The following is an 18,016-nucleotide window of genomic DNA, read 5'->3' as shown; positions in this document are numbered from 1 at the left end:
GTGACAGAAGAGGCATCAACACTTGTTTATAATACAATAATTCTTCCCTTATTTGATTATTGTGATATCACATGGAGCAGTGTACTACCTTATTACATGAAATTTTCACTTATGTCCAGGATTGAACGCAAGTATTGTTTTATGAGTACTTCATGTTTGACTGTGTGTTTGACATTTCCATATTACTTCATATTTGACAGATTTTGGTGTGTTTTGGTGAACTTTTATTAATGAGGACACTTTGTGATGCCTGTCATGAGGAACGTGCATCTCATTAGCGTTCAATCCCGGACATGTCTGGAAATTTTGGCGACACTAAGCAAATTTAGCGGTTTTTCAAAAGATCGCTAAATTAAAATGTCGCTAAATACGGATTTTCATGAAGTTTTGGAAAATTATGTGACTTATGTTCCAAAATTTAAGTGTCGCTTAATACGATTTTTTCAAAATCGCTAAATTAACGTGCCGCCAAAATTACAAGTTAATAAGGCAAAACAAGACCAGGATAGACTACAGCGCCTCTCTCTCTCCCCGCCTCCCTGGGAACGAAGCTCGGATAATCACGCGTGTTGCGCATGCTCCTCCAAGTCAATTGGACATGTACGCTGGTCAACTCTCTCAAGCAGGCGCTCCTACCATAAGGCCAAAGTTCCAAGCTTAGATAAACGTTGGAATGTCTAGCGTATCCTGACGTTACAAGGGAGAGAGTATAAGACTCAGCACATTCAGGTACAAGCCGACGTCAGATCGCAACAGAGCTTCGAATTAGCCGGGGCTACGTCCAAAAAGTCCTTCAACAATACGACGATAAAGACATTTCAACGCGAATTTCCCGCACTAGTTTTTTGGTGCCGAAAGTTACTACCGAAGTCCTTGAATTTATGTCTATCGAGAAAATTATGGAACCAAGAAGTCCTGCTTCTGAAATCCAGGAAAGACTCTTGTTAGTACGAAGTTGTAGACGCCGTAAACTTGCCGAGCGCCTCTAAAATAAATAAAAGATTAAGACGTGACTGATCATGAAGCTTGCAGTTGCACCGTTAGAAAACGATACTCCTGAAAATATCGCCCGCCAAAATGAGTATCTCAATGCCATATCTACTTTTCAACCAAACCAAATTCATTTCTTTGATGTGGAAAGTGTGATAAAAAATCCTGGAAATCGTACCTACGGAAACGCCACAGTTGGCGAGAAGGCAATCGAGTTAACGCTTCAAACGCCAATTTCACCATCAACTTGCTCCACTCTGTCCTTGAAGTAGACTATTTTAATATAATTGACGGCCCGTCGAATGGATTTGAATTGCTAAACTATTTTATAGACGCTGTCGAAATACAACGACCGGACGGAGGCGTTGTTTTTGAACGCGATGATTGCGTCATTATGGACAATTGTGGCTTTCATCGTGGCCTCTTTGTTGAGCCAGTTCTCAGAGGTCTTTTGAATGACTATGGCGTTCAGCTTATTAACCAGCCACCATACTTTCCACATCTCAATACATGCGAAAACTGTTTTCATCAAATAAAGGAATTTTTTTCGGAGATGGCAACGTCATCGATGGAAGAGACCAAAATTGCTAAACCCGAGGGTGTTTTGTAAATTTCAGCAGCTAACTGCTTACAACTATTTCCGCAACTACGGATACGTTTAAAAAGTAAATCATGTACTATATTAGTAGATCGAAGGTGAACTTTCCGTCTTTTCTGTTAAACGATCCCCGTTTGTGCGTAAAATATTTTTAAAAATTTGCGACTAAGGAGGCGTGGCCGTCAATCATAACCGTGCAACCTTATTGGCTTACTTGTACAAAAGTTTGTTTGGTGGCCATGGTAAAGCGCGTCAAAGTGTAAGTCACTTCTCTACTGACAGTTGCGGGTAATTCGACTGTTTCGTATTCCATGATAGCTCTTTGTCATATTTAAGCATTTAGAACATTATCAAAGGTCGTATCAGGTTATTCCCAAAAGGACCAATAAAAACACAGATTTTTATCCTACAAGTCAATCATCACCAACGGTGAAAAGGTAGGGTTAAATCAGCGTTTTTTTATCAGACGAATCTTTACACAAGGAACACGCCATAAGGTTGGTCCACCATATTCTTTTTTTACTAATAAAATAAATCATAATTGGGGGAAGTATTATCTATTTTTCTCTTGCTGCGACAAAAATCTAAGAAGACAGAGGCCTAGCGAAGTGAAAAGATTGCCTCTTTTGAGTTTAACTGGTTATTGTCTGTATTACTGCTTGATGTAATTGACACAGTTAACTAAAGTCATAATTATCATTATTATTATTATTAAAAGCGGGTAATAATTAAAATAGAAAAAAATATCAACTTCAAGTACTTTAAAGGTGAAAATCAGGTTATTCCCACACAAGGAGAGATCTAATTATTTTTTTCTAAAGAAATAATAATTGGAAGGTTTTGCTGTCTTAAAACTAAGAAGGTAGACGCCTAACGAAGCGTTGAAGCGTATTTACACCATAAACATGTATCTTCTCTGCTCTTGTATTGTGTTGTCTTCTCACCCCACCTAACCCTTACCTGACCTGACATGACCTGACCGCACCGCGCCGCGCCGCGCCGCACCGCACCGCACCGCACCGCACCGCACCGCACCGCACCGCACCGCACCGCACCGCACCGCACCGCACCGCACCGCACCGCACCGCACCGCACTTATCATTGCGTCCTTTTTGGGCTGAATAATGATGCCATGGTAGCACTGAAAGGGTGAAGTACACAAAACAACTGTAAACGTAAATACACTTCTGTTGTATATATATGATAAATGCAAATGCGGCCTTACACTACTGAAGACCTGAAAAAAATTTTTCAGGCTCTGAGAGGGAGTCAAACCCACGACCTTTGCGTTGCCAGTGCAATGCTCTACCACTGAGCTATCAAAGCCACATGAGAGCGGTCGTATATGGGTAATCCCTTTACTAGTGGTGGACATATACTCGGCCCAAGTATATGTGAAATAAATGAATGTGTGTCCAGCAGTAGCAGTGTGAAATATATATATGATAAATGCAAATGCGGCCTTACACTACTGAAGACCTGAAAAAAATTTTTCAGGCTCTGAGCGGGAGTCGAACCCACACTTCAGTGGCTCCGCTTCAACGGGGTCCATTGTGGATGCCCAAATATTTCCAGCATGATTATATTATATTATGATCGGCTTACACTACTGAAGACCTAAAAAATTTTTCAGGCTCTGAGCGGGAGTCGAAGACCCACAGGTCTTCAGTAGTGTAAGACGACCGCTCTCATGTGGCTTTGATAGCTCAGTGGTAGAGCATTGCACTGGCAACGCAAAGGTCGTGGGTTCGCTCCCGCTCAGAGCCTGAAAAATTTTTTTCAGGTCTTCAGTAGTGTAAGGCCGCATTTGCATTTATCATATATATATTTCACACTGCTACTGCTGGACACACATTCATTTATTTCACATATACTTGGGCCGAGTATCATGTCCACCACTAGTAAAGGGATTACCCATATACGACCGCTCTCATGTGGCTTTGATAGCTCAGTGGTAGAGCATTGCACTGGCAACGCAAAGGTCGTGGGTTCGACTCCCGTTCAGAGCCTGAAAATTTTTTTCAGGTCTTCAGTAGTGTAAGGCCGCATTTGCATTTATCATATATATATTTCACACTGCTACTGCTGGACACACATTCATTTATTTCACATATACTTGGGCCGAGTATCATGTCCACCACTAGTAAAGGGATTACCCATATACGACCGCTCTCATGTGGCTTTGATAGCTCAGTGGTAGAGCATTAAGACGACTGGGGACGAGTCAGGAATTTTAGGGTATCTGATATCCACTCTCGTCCCCATAGCCCTTTCGTTTCTCTTAGCCGGCTTGGCACGAGAAAACGGAGGGCTCTGGGGACATAGGATTTTTGAATTAATTCGAAGTTTTTTGATTGGCTGTTTGGAACAAAGAATTCCTAAACGGAAGTCGAAAACGTAACGACTCTCTCATACATTCTTTTGAAACGTCGTGACTGCATACATGAAGACCGGAAGTCCTAAAATCTAGGACTGGAAATCCTGTGTCCCCAGAGCCCTTTGTTTCCTCGTGCCAAGGCCCAGCCGGCTAAGAGAAACGAAAGGGCTATGGGGACGAGAATGATCTGATATCATGTTCAATGACACAGGATTAAGTGATTGGCCCAGTAGGCCATTTCTGAGTTATCCTTTGCCTCAGTGTCCTATGTTTTCTACATGCGAAACCATTAATATGAAAATGAGTTTCACCTTCAGGTCCATTTTTATGCAAATCAAACTCATTTTCATTTGAATGGTTTCGCACGCAGACCTCTTTTTGATACAGAGGCAAAGGTTAACTTGGAAATGGCCTGTTAAGGTCTTGTTATGGGATTCAGACAGCTGAGCTGTTCTTCTTCTTACAGCAGCCGTAACCTTCGGCCCCACAATACATTGTAAAGATGCCGACACAAAACAAAATGACAAGCGACGGCCACAAAATGCTGTGCACCAATGTCATCTTAACATCTCCTGCAGAAGGTTTGGTTGTGAACACCTCATCAAGATGTTCAGGATCGTAGTGGCAGGTGAACTCATCACCAATTAGGCCATAACGAAGATCGAAATCTTCAACATACTTATCATTCTTTGCCTTCTTTGAATTACAGCGGTCAGTACTGCACTGCAAAGATTAAAAAACTCACAAGTTGTCAAAACAGAAAAGACTTTTTTCCATTTTCACCGATAGCATGCAAGGTTAACAACATAGTGAAGGCTGATGATCAACCTTCAAACTAAGTTGAAATATAATTAAAGTAATGCTGTCAATATGTATTTATCCTCACTATAAGGTGGATAATACAAGACGGATAAAGCCTTTCAGTTCTTGAGAAAAAAAAAATCAGAAAAATCAATAAACCCCTTCCTGGCTTGTAGATAATATATCAGAGATTAGCATAACCTTGTGACTGACTATAAGGCAATCTCACAATCTGATTGGCTAAGAAAACACTTGCACTGTTGCACATGCAGGGAGGAGGGCATGTCAAATTGCCAAACTCACAAATCAAAACTGTAAATACCTCACCTTTTTTTTGTTTACAGAGGAAGTGTCTTTATACAGATAAGCTGTGTGTTTCTCACCATCGATGACATAAGTAACTTGAATCTCGAGACAGGGATAAGATGAAGTGCAATCACGGTTTCCGCCACTCAAACTACTGTCACTACAATCACAACTTACACGCTCATCTGTTATATCACTGGAGATGACTCTACACTGAGCAGTCTTTAGCTGGGTGTCTTTTAGGGTTGGCTTAATCTTCACAAAAACCAACACGACTTGCATCACAATCCCCGCAAAAAACAATACGATGGCAATGCCACAGGCATTGTCAAGTCCCTTACTGCGATGTCGTTGAAGCTGCTCTCTTTCCTCTACGTTCCCATTATCGCGTTGAACATGTCCGTCTATCACTTGTTGCATTCGACGAATTTCTCGTTGGTTACGCCGAGTTTCGTTCTGTACAGTGGAACCAATGTCTCTTATGTTTGCTTCCAGTCTTGAATTTAAGTTTCTAATTATATCCACGTTTCGCTCCATGAATACAAAACAACAGTACTGCACACAACAGCAAGTTGATCAAAAGCTTCGCAACTATGAAGGAAGTTAAAGCGGGTTAAGTAAGTATTCGACCACCGACACGTTACCGTGTCGGCTGTCATGCTACCAACGTGTTGGCTGACATGTTATATTTCTTTGGTGCGTTTACAGTCCAGCTACCCAGTGCGTTCCGCCTAGTATTTAAGAATAGTCAGCATATTAACAGCGAACGGACTGTATTATTCCTTTTGAACTTTTAAATTTGATTTCCACGCGGCTACGGTAGGATGATTACAATATTCAAAATTTGAATATTGTAATCATCCTACCGTAGCCCGAGTGTGACATCATTAGTTATTTGAAGTATCGACTGTTGCTAACTGTGGAAGTAGATAAATCTTTGAGTGACAGAGCACGAATTTGAAGCAGTCATCCCCTCTTGAATTTCCACGGCATACTTCCTGATCGTGTTAACCAATTCTACCCGAATTCTTGTGTGTTCGAGAGCGGACTTCCTCAAAGAAAAATCAACATTCATGGCTAACATTTATAATGCCAGGACTGTCTTTTGCCGTTAGTCCGTCAAATCACGTGACATACCAATGACGTCAGGACGGAAATGATGTCGTAATATCGATCGAGAAAAAAGACAAAATATCGTATCAATATCGTATCGTATAATGCCGAAAGGCGCCAAACTTTGCTCGTGAACATGCCCCAAATAATCCAATCAAGAATCGACATTTCAAATGAGGTCACACTCGGGCTGAGGGTTGGATGTTCAAGTTTGAAACGAATAATGCAGTCCGTTCGCCGCTAATTTAAACTATTCTCGAACAGTTGGAATTCTACTAATATTATACATGGTATAGTAAACAGACGTATAATAGCTCCAAATTGCTTGCATACGCGTTGCATCGATAGCAAACAACATCATGTTTTGTTTCGCCAATTTCGCTTTTATTAATTGCTCAAACGTTCCCCGTTTAAAACCCATACAAACTCTTATATTTTTACACAGTGGGAGTGAGTACTCCCCTAAAATACCTATACAGGTATGTATCACCCAACGGGGCGTGATTTTTTAGACTCCTGATCTACAGTGGGGTATCCATTTTCTAGAACGGGGTAATATATTTCGAGGATTCGAAACTGGTTTCAAATTATCAGCAGCCATTTTGAAATTAGTATATACCACACAAGTGAATAGTGCTTTTCGCGCGCGCTGATTGGTTAACTCGGAGGTGTCTGATTAGCTAATAAGTACTATTCACCTCCACTTCGGCGAATACGTTATGTTGAAACGGACTATTGAAATTTACTACTGAAATTTCTGGAACGGAGTATTCAAAGTTGGCCTATTACTAGATGCCTTTTTTATGGCCTTCTAGTAACACCACCCGCCTGTACCTTGAGTGGAACCCTCAAGGGGTCAGGAGGAAGCGCAGACCGAAGAAAGAAACGTTGGAGGGGGATCCGTCCCGATTGTGCTCGGTAACTTTTGAGCAACTTTTGGCGTTTGGAGCAACTTTTTGCGATTCTAGCATCCTCGAACAAGTTTTGCCTTGCTGAGCAAATTTTGAGCCAAATATATCGGTGTTTAGAGCACACATCAAGCTCAAAAAGTCAACGATTTCATAGAAAACGTAAAGTTATGCGAACTTCTTGAATGTTTAAAATATCAACCTTTTAAACACATAACCTGTCACTTGACAGCGTTTTCCCCATTCGTTAGACCTAAGAGTATCCTTAAATTTCGCCCATATTTCCGAACAACTCTTTAAAGCTACGTTTCAAGCTATTTTCCTTGACCGATGTTAGCAATTATTATGAAGAACAAAAAATAGAGCTTTAATTAACGTTTACATAAAAATATCACAAAATTTAGGTAGCAATGTTTGAAATTAAGGTAGCAACTTTTTGGAATTCCAGTGAGCAACTTTCCAGCCTTTAACGAGTACAATCGGGACAGACCTACAATCCAGCAAGAATATGAGGAATTGCGGATGCCGTGGGAACAATTGAAACGGAAAGCAAAAAATCGTGTTCGATGGAAGGCGGTAGTGAAAGCCCTATGCTCCGGCTGGAGCGAAAAGCGGTATTAAACGGGGTCCTATTTTGGAGAGCCGGAAAGCACATACCCACCCAAAACATACCCAAATCAGATTTGTTCCCATAATTACAGGTTAACATTCCTTGCGAAAAGCGGCTCTCTCGCAGTTAAGTGAATCAAGTGTGCAATTGCTTATTTGTATATTGCCTTCTTAAAATGATTCCACATACAGTCTTAGTAGAGTATTAGAAATCTTTTAATATCCCCGTCTGTTGGATGGATGGATTAACAAAGCCTTTCATTATCCATTATGCAAACAGCCATTTAATTTGCTACATCCAGCTAATTTTAGATGCCTATCTTATAGTTGTACATGTATTGTGTTCTTCAGTTCATATCATTTAGTTTTCAGGGTGTGGGCGTGGGGGAGTACTCAAAAACGTTTTATACCAGGAGGCTCAAGGTCCAATCCGGCTTACAATTTTATATACCATTTTGACAGAAAAGGTTCCTCTTTCCTATACCTTTTCTCGAAAGAGGTTGTCCCCTTTCATAAACCTACATGACGAGTCCACTAATACCTAAACACGTGAAGTTTTATATACCTGAAGCCTGAAGAAAGGTACCTTTTTCAAGCGGAGCCTCCTTGTAAAGGCCATGATAGGGAGTTCCCCCACACTGGGGACTAACATTTTTTTCTTTTTCTAAAAGCTTAATAAAATATACCTGGTATTTAGTACTAAATTATTTTTTTGATTTTTCTTCGATCTTCGATTGTAAGAATTGTAACATACAAAGTTATGTAGTTCATTTGATAGGCTGTGAGGTATGTTTTTCAAATAGACAATAAACCTACGAGTGCTAAATACAGGCCCGCAGCCATAAATCCAAATTCAAAGCTATTGAGTCCAAAAAATTAAGAATATTACAGGTTATAGAAAATTACTAGACAGTCAAGGTGACCAAGTGTCAGGTCTGTACGGTATTCCGTACTTGGGTTATTCGTCAAAATGTTCGACACAGAATTAGAGAGCGCAGTATGGAAACGCCATGTTGGAGTCCGTGTGAAGTTAAGGGGCTCCAACATGTCCGCCGGAAATCAATGACAACATCTGGCATTTACTTCTGCTATAAAAAGCGGTTGAACACGTAAACATTCACAAAAACACTTCTTGTAAAACCTCAACTGTTTAGATTGTTAACAATAACAGGATGGGGCATTTTTTTAAGCATACGTGATAGCCTTTAGAATTTTGATGACGTCATGTGAAAACCAAGAATACGTCAAACAGCAGAATTCAAGAATCACGTCTTTTCCAGCTATTTTCACGCGTCACAGCATAATTGTTGCCCTATTTTCACGCGTCACAGACTAATTTTTGCTCTTTTCACTTGTCGCGCATAAACCCTTTGCTACCCTCTTAGACAATATCAGAAAAAGAAACACTTTTTTTAAATTAACCTACTATTAATGCATTAGCCTCTAAAAGGAACATGGAAAAATTAACTATTTAAAATTGCATGCTTGTGCCTCAGTCACGTTGCTAGCTACGGTCCAGAAATTGCTAGCGATGATCTAAGTCGTACCATAAAATTCTGTTTATTAGCCCAACAACTTTGTTAAGGGTTTTGGGTAGGATTTTTAACGGAGGCGCTTAAATCCGGGGGGGGGCTTAAGTATAAGCAGATTAAGAGAAACGTTTCAAAACGAGCCACGTAGCGTTGAGCGAAATACATTCTTAAGTTAAAAAGTCATATTAATGCAGCATTTAGCCCTGTTCAGTACTGTCATCCAGCAGAGGGGGGCTTATTCAGAGGCGGGGGGGGGGGGGGTTCTTATTTTTTTGTTTCCAAGTAGATGAGCCTATAACCGGGGGGGGGGGCTTATAACCAGATTTTATGGTATCGGATATCATGATAAAACAGTGCAGGCCATACAAGCCTTTAATCACACACAGAGTTAATTGGCTCAGTTTTGTTCTTGTTATGGGATCATGACAGCTGCGTTGTTCTTCTTCTTGAAGCAGCAGTAATCCTTGGCCCAACAATACATTATAAAGATGCAGACACTAAGCAAAATGACAAGCGATGGCCACAAAATGAAGTGCACCAATGTCATCTTAACATCCTTTGCAGAGGGTTTGGTTGCGAACACCTTATCAAGACGTTCAGGGTTGTAGTAGCAGGTAAACTCATCACCAATTAGGCCATAACCAAGACGGAAATCTTCCACATACTTATCGTTCAATGCTTTCTTTCCATTACAGCGCCGAGTACTGCACTGCAAGACAAGTTGTCAAAACAGAAAAGACTTTTTGTCATCTTTACTGTTAGCATGCAAGGTTAACAACACTGTAAACGCTGATGATCAGCCTTATTAAGTTGAAATATAATAATATTTGGGTAAAGCTGTTAATATGTATTTATCCTCACTATAAGGTGGATGGATAAACTGATAAAGCCTCTTAGTTCATGAGAGAAAAAAATAACAAAAAATCTGTTAAATCATAAACCCCGCCTTCCTGGCTTCCAGGTATATCTCAGATAATAGTCCGGCGGCTTAGCTCGAAGTTTTAGTTGAATTGTGCACTTTTTGATACAAGCATGAAACTTGGCACAATTGAAAGTGGTCACCAACAGAAGTTTTTTCAGATAAAGTGCCAAGTCAGAAAAACACCGCTTTCCATGGAAACCGTAATTTATTAAAATCAAAGAAATTTCGTGAAATATTTGTTTGTCCTGGTTTACAGACAAATACTATTATGTCAGGTAGTGATACCAAGTCGCACCTACAAAATTTAGAATGAAATGCTGTAATTTAGACTGTTTACAGCCCTATATTTTCCTATTTTTCTTCTGTTAGCGAATGGTTCACCGATTGCGAGAGACCTGGACGCTAGCGCGAAACGAAAGACGCAAGGGAGCAGAGGGCGGGGAACGAAAAATCTTTTCCCATGCAATAATTTCCAAGTAAATTATTGGTATAAACAGATGGTAAAAAAAATTTAAAGTATTCATATCTGTATTTATGAATAAAAATCTACAATAAAAGGTTTATAAACTACAAGAAGAAGTACTTCGTGGGAGAGGGGCTTCTCGGCTGAAAATTTCATTGCTGTTTACTAGCTGAAAAAAGGAAATTGGCATTGGCACTATATCAGGAATTGATTAGTATGCGAATGCTTGTAATCCCGCAAAGTTTGGTGCTTGTATCAAAAATCACACAATCCAGGAGCAAAGCCGCCGGACTATAAGCATAATCTTGTGACTGACTATTAGGCAATCTCACATTGGCTAAGAAAGTACATGCACATGCGGGGAGGAGGGCATGTCAAATTGCCAAATTCACAAACCAAAACTGTAAATATACCACTTTTACCGAACTTAATACAACTTATATAATAAAGCAATCAGAAAGTTTGCTTTTAGTTTCTCTCGTTATCGTTTTCAGCAGATAGAACATTTGACAGAAACCTGAACCTTGCCATCTAATTATTAAATATTACACTGTTGCCCTCACAACCAACCCAGGTGGGGGGGGGGGGGGTCCTTCTTAACTACAGATCAAGAGATCTAAAATTTACCATCTTTATTATTTACTAGATCTAGAGCTGTTGCTAAGGAATTTCTAAAAATGGCTTTTGGTGGCAAGCCATGTTGAAGTGTTTGGTAATACTAAACAGTGTTTTTTTTTTGGTAGGGAGAACACTTGCGTTAAAAAAACTTGATAGTGTACGCACCTTACTAGTGCCAGTCTCAAACTGTGCATAAGAAGTTAAAATTAAAATCCCTAAAACTTAAAGTCATGTGCCTAGTCAACTATGGCCGTAATTTCAAACTCTAAAGGATCCAGTTGTGCAAAAAACTTATCTATAGGAGGTTTGGTTTCCCATTCTTGTCCCCATAGCCTGGGGCACAAGGAACATGCCCAGGCTATGCCGGCTAAGAGGGACAAGTGGCTTTGGGGAGAATACCAACAAATTGTAAAAGATTGGTAGTTGAGAGACCCTGCTTAAGAAAGAGAATATAATCCTCACCTTTTTTTTGTTTACAGAGGAAGTGTCCTTATACAGGTAAGCTGTGTGTTTCTCACCATCGATGACATAAGTGACTTTAATCTTGAGACAGGGATAAGATGAAGTGCAATCATATTGATGATTTGAAGAACCACAATCACAAATTACACGCTCATCTGTTGTATCACTGGAGATGACTCTACACTGAGCGGTCTTAAGCTGGCTGTCTTTTAGGGTAGGCTTAATTATTAGAAAAACAAACATGACCAGCATCACAGTCCCCCCAATAAACAATCCGATCGCAATTTCAAGTCCCTTACTGCGATGTCGTTGAAGCTGCTCTCTTTCCAATACGTTCCCATTATCCCGTTGAACATGTCCGTCTATGACTTGTTGCATTTCACGAATTTCTCGTTGGTTACGCCGAGTTTCGTTCTGTGGAGTAGAACCGGTGTCTCTTATGTTTGCTTCCATTCCGGAATTTAAGTTTCTAATTATATTCACGTTTCGCTCCATGTATACAAAACAACAGTACTGCACACAACAGCAAGTTGATCAAAAGCTTCACAACTATGAAGGAAGTAAATGTGGGTTAAGGAAATATCCGACCACCAACACGTTACCGTGCCGGTCGTCACGCTACTATTAAACGTGTCGGCCGTCACGCTACCAACGTGTTGGCTGACATGTTATTTTTTTTTTGGTACGTTTACAGTCAAAATTACTCAGCGCGTTCCGCCTAGTATTCCAGAATATGTAGTCGGCATCTTAACGGCGAACGGACTGCATAATTCGTTTCAAACTTTTTATATTTTGTAAATTTGATTTGAATATTGTAATCATCCTACCGTATCCCGAGTGTGACATCATGAGTTATTGAAGTATCGACTGTTGCTATTAAACTGTGGAAGTAGATAAATCTTCGTGTGACAGTGCACGTATTTGAGGCAGTTCCCCCCTTGTGAATTTCTACAGCATACTTCTTGATAACCAATTCTTGTATGTTCGAGAGCGGACTTCCTCAAATAAAACGTCATTTGGTAGCATGAACAGTTCACCACTGATTTCTGAGTTAATTTCCTTCCGCCAATCTGAAAATGTCCAATCTAGAAAGTTGTCACCCTTTTATCAAGAAGAGCTAGCTTCTGTTTACCGAAAATTTCGATAAAAACCATGCTGAAATGACTGAGGAATTGAGTCATATCAGAAACAGGGTTTCTGGTCATATAACAACAGAGTGAATGCCGAATGTCACCGAACTTCGCATGTGAACATGTCCAAATTGATCCAATCAAGAATCGACATTTCAAATGAGGTCACACTCGGGCTGGGGACCGGATGATCACACAAAATACAAGTTTGAAACAGATAATGCAGTCCGTTTGTCGCTAATCAAAACTATTTCCGAATAGTAAGCGGCATGTGCTGAATTTTAACTGTTTTAAATAATTTTGTATGTTCTACATTTTAGGGCGATGACGTCAATACATCTATGGTGGGACGTGCTGCTTTACGCGCGAGTAGCACTGTGTCATCAAAGGAATGACGTAGAGTTATGTTCATTACTCGAAGTACTTTTACGACAATAAAACCCTTTCGATATTAGCGGAGCTCCTTAGCGGCCCGTAAGGGCCGCAGAGCGGAGCACCATACCCATAAAAAAAAAAACACATGAAAAAAAAAAAACACATGAAATAAAATAGGTAACCTATGCATCCGAGTTTTCATGGTCATCATGGCTAGCGGCATGCCTCGCGGGCGCGTACGGCGTACGGTGTTGCGCACATCCGGGATCTTGAAAGGTCTTGACAACTCGCGCAGTACTGGCGCGAAATAATTTTGCAGTGTGAGGTCTCTTGGCAAAGAAATTTTCAAAATTACTACGTATTTTTAAATCCTATTCAGCTAGTCTGAAAGTTAGAACTTGAGACAAACATATTTATTTTGGCTCCTTGTTATGCCGATGACTACAAACGAGAGCAGGGTAAATTTAACTTCGAGGAAACAGGGTTTAAGCGATTTGCGACGGGAAAGAGATCGCGAGAGATCCAGAAAACCCGGACAGAAAGCAGGCGAAAAAGTATAGCAAAGCGCCTGTCGAACCTGGTAGCAAAGTAGCGAAGAAAAGCGACTAAAATAGCAAGAGAGGTGCCGAGAAAACAGGCAAAGAAATAGCGGAGAACAAGGGAACGGAGATAAAACGAGCAGACGAGTGTACCTACTGTTTCGCACCACGCGTTAGGGTACTACTTGAGTTGAAGATTCACAAGGAAAATAAGGTCCACGGGATCTACCGGTTGTTTTGAACTAGTTTATTGGTACAAATTCCAACTTGCACACGCTAGCTAGTCAACTGAAAGTAAAGGTATACATGTGGGTCGACTATAACATCTTTAAAATCGGATAAAATACAAATTGAAACAACAAAAAAAAGCTTTCTCTAACAAATGGTCGATATACTTACAATTCTGTAAGGCATAATCCCGTTTAAAACACGCTATTTTCCTACTTTTGTGTCCAAGGTAAAAACACGCTGTTTGCGATAAGGAATTATTTTTCTCTATGGTCTTTTATTCTCCAACTCGCTCCAATCCACGAGCGAGAGCTAATATCTGATTGGCTGCTAAGCCCAAAAATGGCGGGAATATCGTGTGATCGCGTGATCGGTTCTTTCGCTAATAAAAACAAACAAAATGCTTAGCTAAAAATAAACACTGTCAACGAAGTGCAAAACACCTACTGCGGCCAACTGGTGAAGGTGAGTACAAAACTGCAGTGTTTCCGTCATTTATACGCAAAGCTGTAAGCTTATATTTACGGCACATTTTACTTGCTTTCGCCACTAAGCATTTGCTTGTGACATGAACAATGTTGAAAAATACTATTCGTTAAAATTCAGTTTTACCAGGTTTTACTGATCAAATAGGAGGATTTGATTATGTAAACAAATAATTGTTGGGCCTTCGAATAACGAATTCACAAAGAATATTACTTCAACACATCTCGAAGAAAATAAAGCTTACGATTTTTAAATGCTTGTGATATGATTATTTTGTTTTACAGTGCTGGAAGAGCAGCTGAGATGAGAATGAAAGTGATGTCAGTTTGCACGAAGCACCTGGAATTTCGTTTCGTTTCGAGTGAAATAGATCGATTCAGTGTATGCAGTTTATTGATATTCATGATGGAGGTAAAATTACTGTTCATTTAGTCAGAGTAAATAAACTTCAGCTTCATTACTTAGCTCTTTCGTTCCCAAATATATTAAATAATCCACTTGTCATGTAGTTCTGTTCACTATTGAGCGTTCATGTGGATTACATAACAATGTCACCAATTTTGAGATTTTGAGGTCTGTTTTGCTGGTTTCATTCAGAATGTCAACAGTAAATGTTATATTTGTCATAAAAAAATCACAATCTTGTTGTGGAATTTGGAAAATGCACACAACAAAGGTTAATGACTACTGGAAAACTGGAATCTTTGTGAGTAAATTCATGCCATTTTAGACACTGTATGCAGCTGTGCATGCAAACTTATTATTAATTAAATGTGTATCTTTAAAAATCTTAGTATTACTGTTAAGAGAAAAGCTTTTAAGATGTGGCAATGTTTTTCCTATGCATGTACATGTATATATAGGGGTAGAGGGGAGGGGGAGTATTTAAAGGCCAAACCTTTTAATTAAGAGGGAGTGTAAGGGTTTGCAGTGGTGCTTTGAGTTTATTAAAATATTTACAGTAGAACCCTGCTAACTCGAACTCTGAAGGGAAACGAAAATGAGTTCGAGTTAGCGGGGTTTTTCGAGTTAGCGGGGTTGATTGAATATTTTATTTGCCAAGTTAATAATTGATAGTTTACTGATTTTTAAGCACTTCAGTATACAGTACTGTGCAAATTGAACTTATCTTGCCAGAAACTCTAAAGCGACCACACATTCTTTTGTTAAGAGTGGAAAATGACTGTCAAATACATGATCTGTTCATTGCTATAATCAATGGGCAACCGTTGCGAGTTGCAAGTTCCGGAATTCGAGTTATCAGGGTAAAAAGTTTGACCCAAATTTTGTTCAAGGGAAACAAAATTTAGTTCGAGTTAGCGTGGTTTTCGAGTTATCCGAGTTCGAGTTAACCGAGTAAAAATGACTGAAAAGTGGGGTCAAATCCAAGGGAAATGGAAGTGAATTCGAGTTAGCAAGGTTGTTCGAGTTATCCGAGTTCGAGTTACCGGGGTTTTTTTCTGTAGTTGACTTCGCAGTTATCAGTAAAAAAAAAATAGTCTGTGCTGATACATCTCTGTTAAATATATAAGGTATCCTTTCGCATCCAGTAGTTTTGCTTCACTTTATACAAGCTTTGTTTTATAAATTATTGATATTCATGCCAATTAATCAATTTTAATTTAATCTGTGGCATTTGACTTTTTCCAGGGTTAACATGAGTTTCAGAGACACAAAAACAGAATGTGGACAAGGACATCAAAAGAAAACAGGAAGGATTAAGATTATCCAGCTTGATGTTTGGGTGTCTTCATGATGCCATTTTCAAGAGACTAGTAAATTACATGTAAATTGAAATCAAGAAAAGCTGCAAATGAGCAAAGTTTATATTTTAAATGTTAACGTATTTACAGTGTACTTCAGAAAACAACTTCTTGATTGACTTGTCTCTTTCACATCTTTTTAGATGTAACAAGGGCATTATAAAGTGATCTTTTTAAGAATATGCAGCCAAAACAGTAACAGCAGAAATGAATGGGAGTTTAAAATTTCTATTTTCAATGTTTTGGCTGGTAAGAAACCACATGTGACCAAGCTAAAATCTCTTTGGCCGGTTAACATGACCTGTAAGTGTCCAAATATTTTGAGCCCTCGACTACACAGGACTTACATGTAGTTGTCTAATTACTGTATATCATAAGATCTTTGGTTGATCTTGGGGGAGGTAGTGGAGTTAAAAAGCAATGTAATAATTTGAATTTGGATTGGTCATGCTGAAACTGGTGGTACTGTAATTCTAAAGTATAGACGTTAAAATCGTGATTGCAAGCAATATGCAATACCAATTTCATTCTTATGTGTTGTATGCTGTGTACAATTTATAAGAACAGCTATAATGTTAAAATTAGTGAAATATTCTAAAGCCAGATAAAATTTGCAGTATCCATTAGGTACCATGAAGCAACCAAATTGTGACTCATTTGCTTACTTTGTGAACTCCATGACGAATGGGCAACATGACTCCACAAAAATGTGTACAATAAAGCATACAAATTTTTAAAAGAGCAGTTAAAGTATTGATGCTATATTTTTTTCTTGCATAGTTTTATACACAAGCAAACATGATTCTATTTTTTCTGCGTAATCAAAGAACAAAACTGAGTTTGAGACTCACAAACAATATTCTATCTTCCCAGAATTTTTTTTTTTTTATTTCTGTAAGTGAAGTGAAACCCCTTAAGAGGAAGGGGACTCAAAAAGACATGTAAAAGTAAAAAAGGTGCTATCATCCTTTTTTTGGGGGGCGGGGGGGGGGGGTGGGATGGGGTTACAGAATGTCCCTTCTTTGCTTCCAGTTAGTTTCACTCCGGTTTGCTTGTAGTTAGGTTCACCCCTGTTTGCTTGCAGTTAGCTTAATTCATCCGGTGTGCTTGGGATTAGCTTTTACTCTAGTTTGCTTGTGGTTAGCTTTCACTCCGGTTTGCTTGGCATTAGCTTATGGCAATATGCTGTAAACCCTTTGCTACATGTATGACCTCTGCCATTTCCATTCAAAATTAAAATATAGGCAAATAGTGAAAATAAAAACGAATGAATGAAAAAAAGAAAATTAACCATATTCTTAATTTAGATGTATATTATTTCCTTTATACTCTAAATGTTAAGTGATTTGCTAATTTACCACGTGATATGCCTATCTACCCCAACATGCAGCCCTACTACCCCCTCCTTATCTACACGAAGGTTACATAATTACCCGTTTTGCAGCATAATTTCCCATCCAGACTTCTGGATCATAATGCTGTCGGTGGAATTAAAACGTTTTGATTGATTTTGTTTGTTCTCGGCTTATTTGGTGTTGCTGTATACGGTACTCCCATATAAGGGCTATACGGGTATGTGCTGCTCAACAGGGTGTGCCTTTTGCCTCTCTGACTCTGAAACAGGGTATACAAATCACCCTTTTGACTGTGGAACACTATCAAGTTTAGCTATGAAACTCCGCTCCTCTCATTGGTTTTTCTCCAAGCCACAGACAAAGTCAAGTGAGCGCTTTGTGATGTACGCTAGTGTTTTTATATCTATCTTCATATATTTTTCATTGTGGATATTGTCTGGA

General features: G+C 39.3%; 2 protein-coding genes and 1 long non-coding RNA gene across 4 annotated transcripts; 1 reads left to right on the top strand and 2 right to left on the bottom strand.

Moving 5' to 3' along the window:
* Positions 1 to 4,386: 4,386 nt before the first annotated feature.
* On the bottom strand, positions 4,387 to 12,535 carry LOC144644194 (calcium-activated potassium channel subunit beta-4-like). The gene is made up of 3 exons (XM_078503621.1): positions 12,322 to 12,535; positions 5,094 to 5,732; positions 4,387 to 4,688 (listed from the first exon to the last, which is right to left on the bottom strand). The coding sequence occupies exons 2-3, from the start codon at positions 5,607 to 5,609 to the stop codon at positions 4,401 to 4,403; spliced, it is 804 nt and encodes a 267-aa protein (XP_078359747.1). The 5' UTR covers positions 5,610 to 5,732; positions 12,322 to 12,535; the 3' UTR covers positions 4,387 to 4,400.
* Positions 7,802 to 12,644, bottom strand: LOC144644195 (calcium-activated potassium channel subunit beta-4-like). 2 transcript variants are annotated; one of them, XM_078503623.1, is made up of 3 exons: positions 12,527 to 12,644; positions 11,700 to 12,113; positions 7,802 to 9,943 (listed from the first exon to the last, which is right to left on the bottom strand). In XM_078503623.1, exons 2-3 carry the CDS (start codon positions 12,075 to 12,077, stop codon positions 9,647 to 9,649), a joined length of 675 nt encoding a protein of 224 aa, XP_078359749.1. In that variant the 5' UTR covers positions 12,078 to 12,113; positions 12,527 to 12,644; the 3' UTR covers positions 7,802 to 9,646. The 2 variants fall into 2 exon arrangements, with proteins under 2 accessions (XP_078359749.1, XP_078359748.1); XM_078503622.1 differs by having other exon boundaries at positions 11,700 to 12,248; positions 12,527 to 12,607.
* Positions 12,645 to 14,641: 1,997 nt separating this feature from the next.
* On the top strand, positions 14,642 to 17,728 carry LOC144644172 (uncharacterized). Its single transcript, XR_013569061.1, has 2 exons — positions 14,642 to 14,868; positions 16,108 to 17,728. It is a non-coding gene; the product is annotated as an uncharacterized LOC144644172 (long non-coding RNA).
* The last annotated feature ends 288 nt before the right edge of the window (positions 17,729 to 18,016 follow it).

The sequence above is a fragment of the Oculina patagonica genome, chromosome 2 (genome assembly GCF_052425735.1).
Source record: "Oculina patagonica isolate OP01 chromosome 2, crgOcupat, whole genome shotgun sequence".
In the NCBI taxonomy this organism is placed as follows: Eukaryota; Metazoa; Cnidaria; class Anthozoa; order Scleractinia; family Oculinidae; genus Oculina; species Oculina patagonica.
This window is presented reverse-complemented; position numbering and strand designations above follow the sequence as displayed.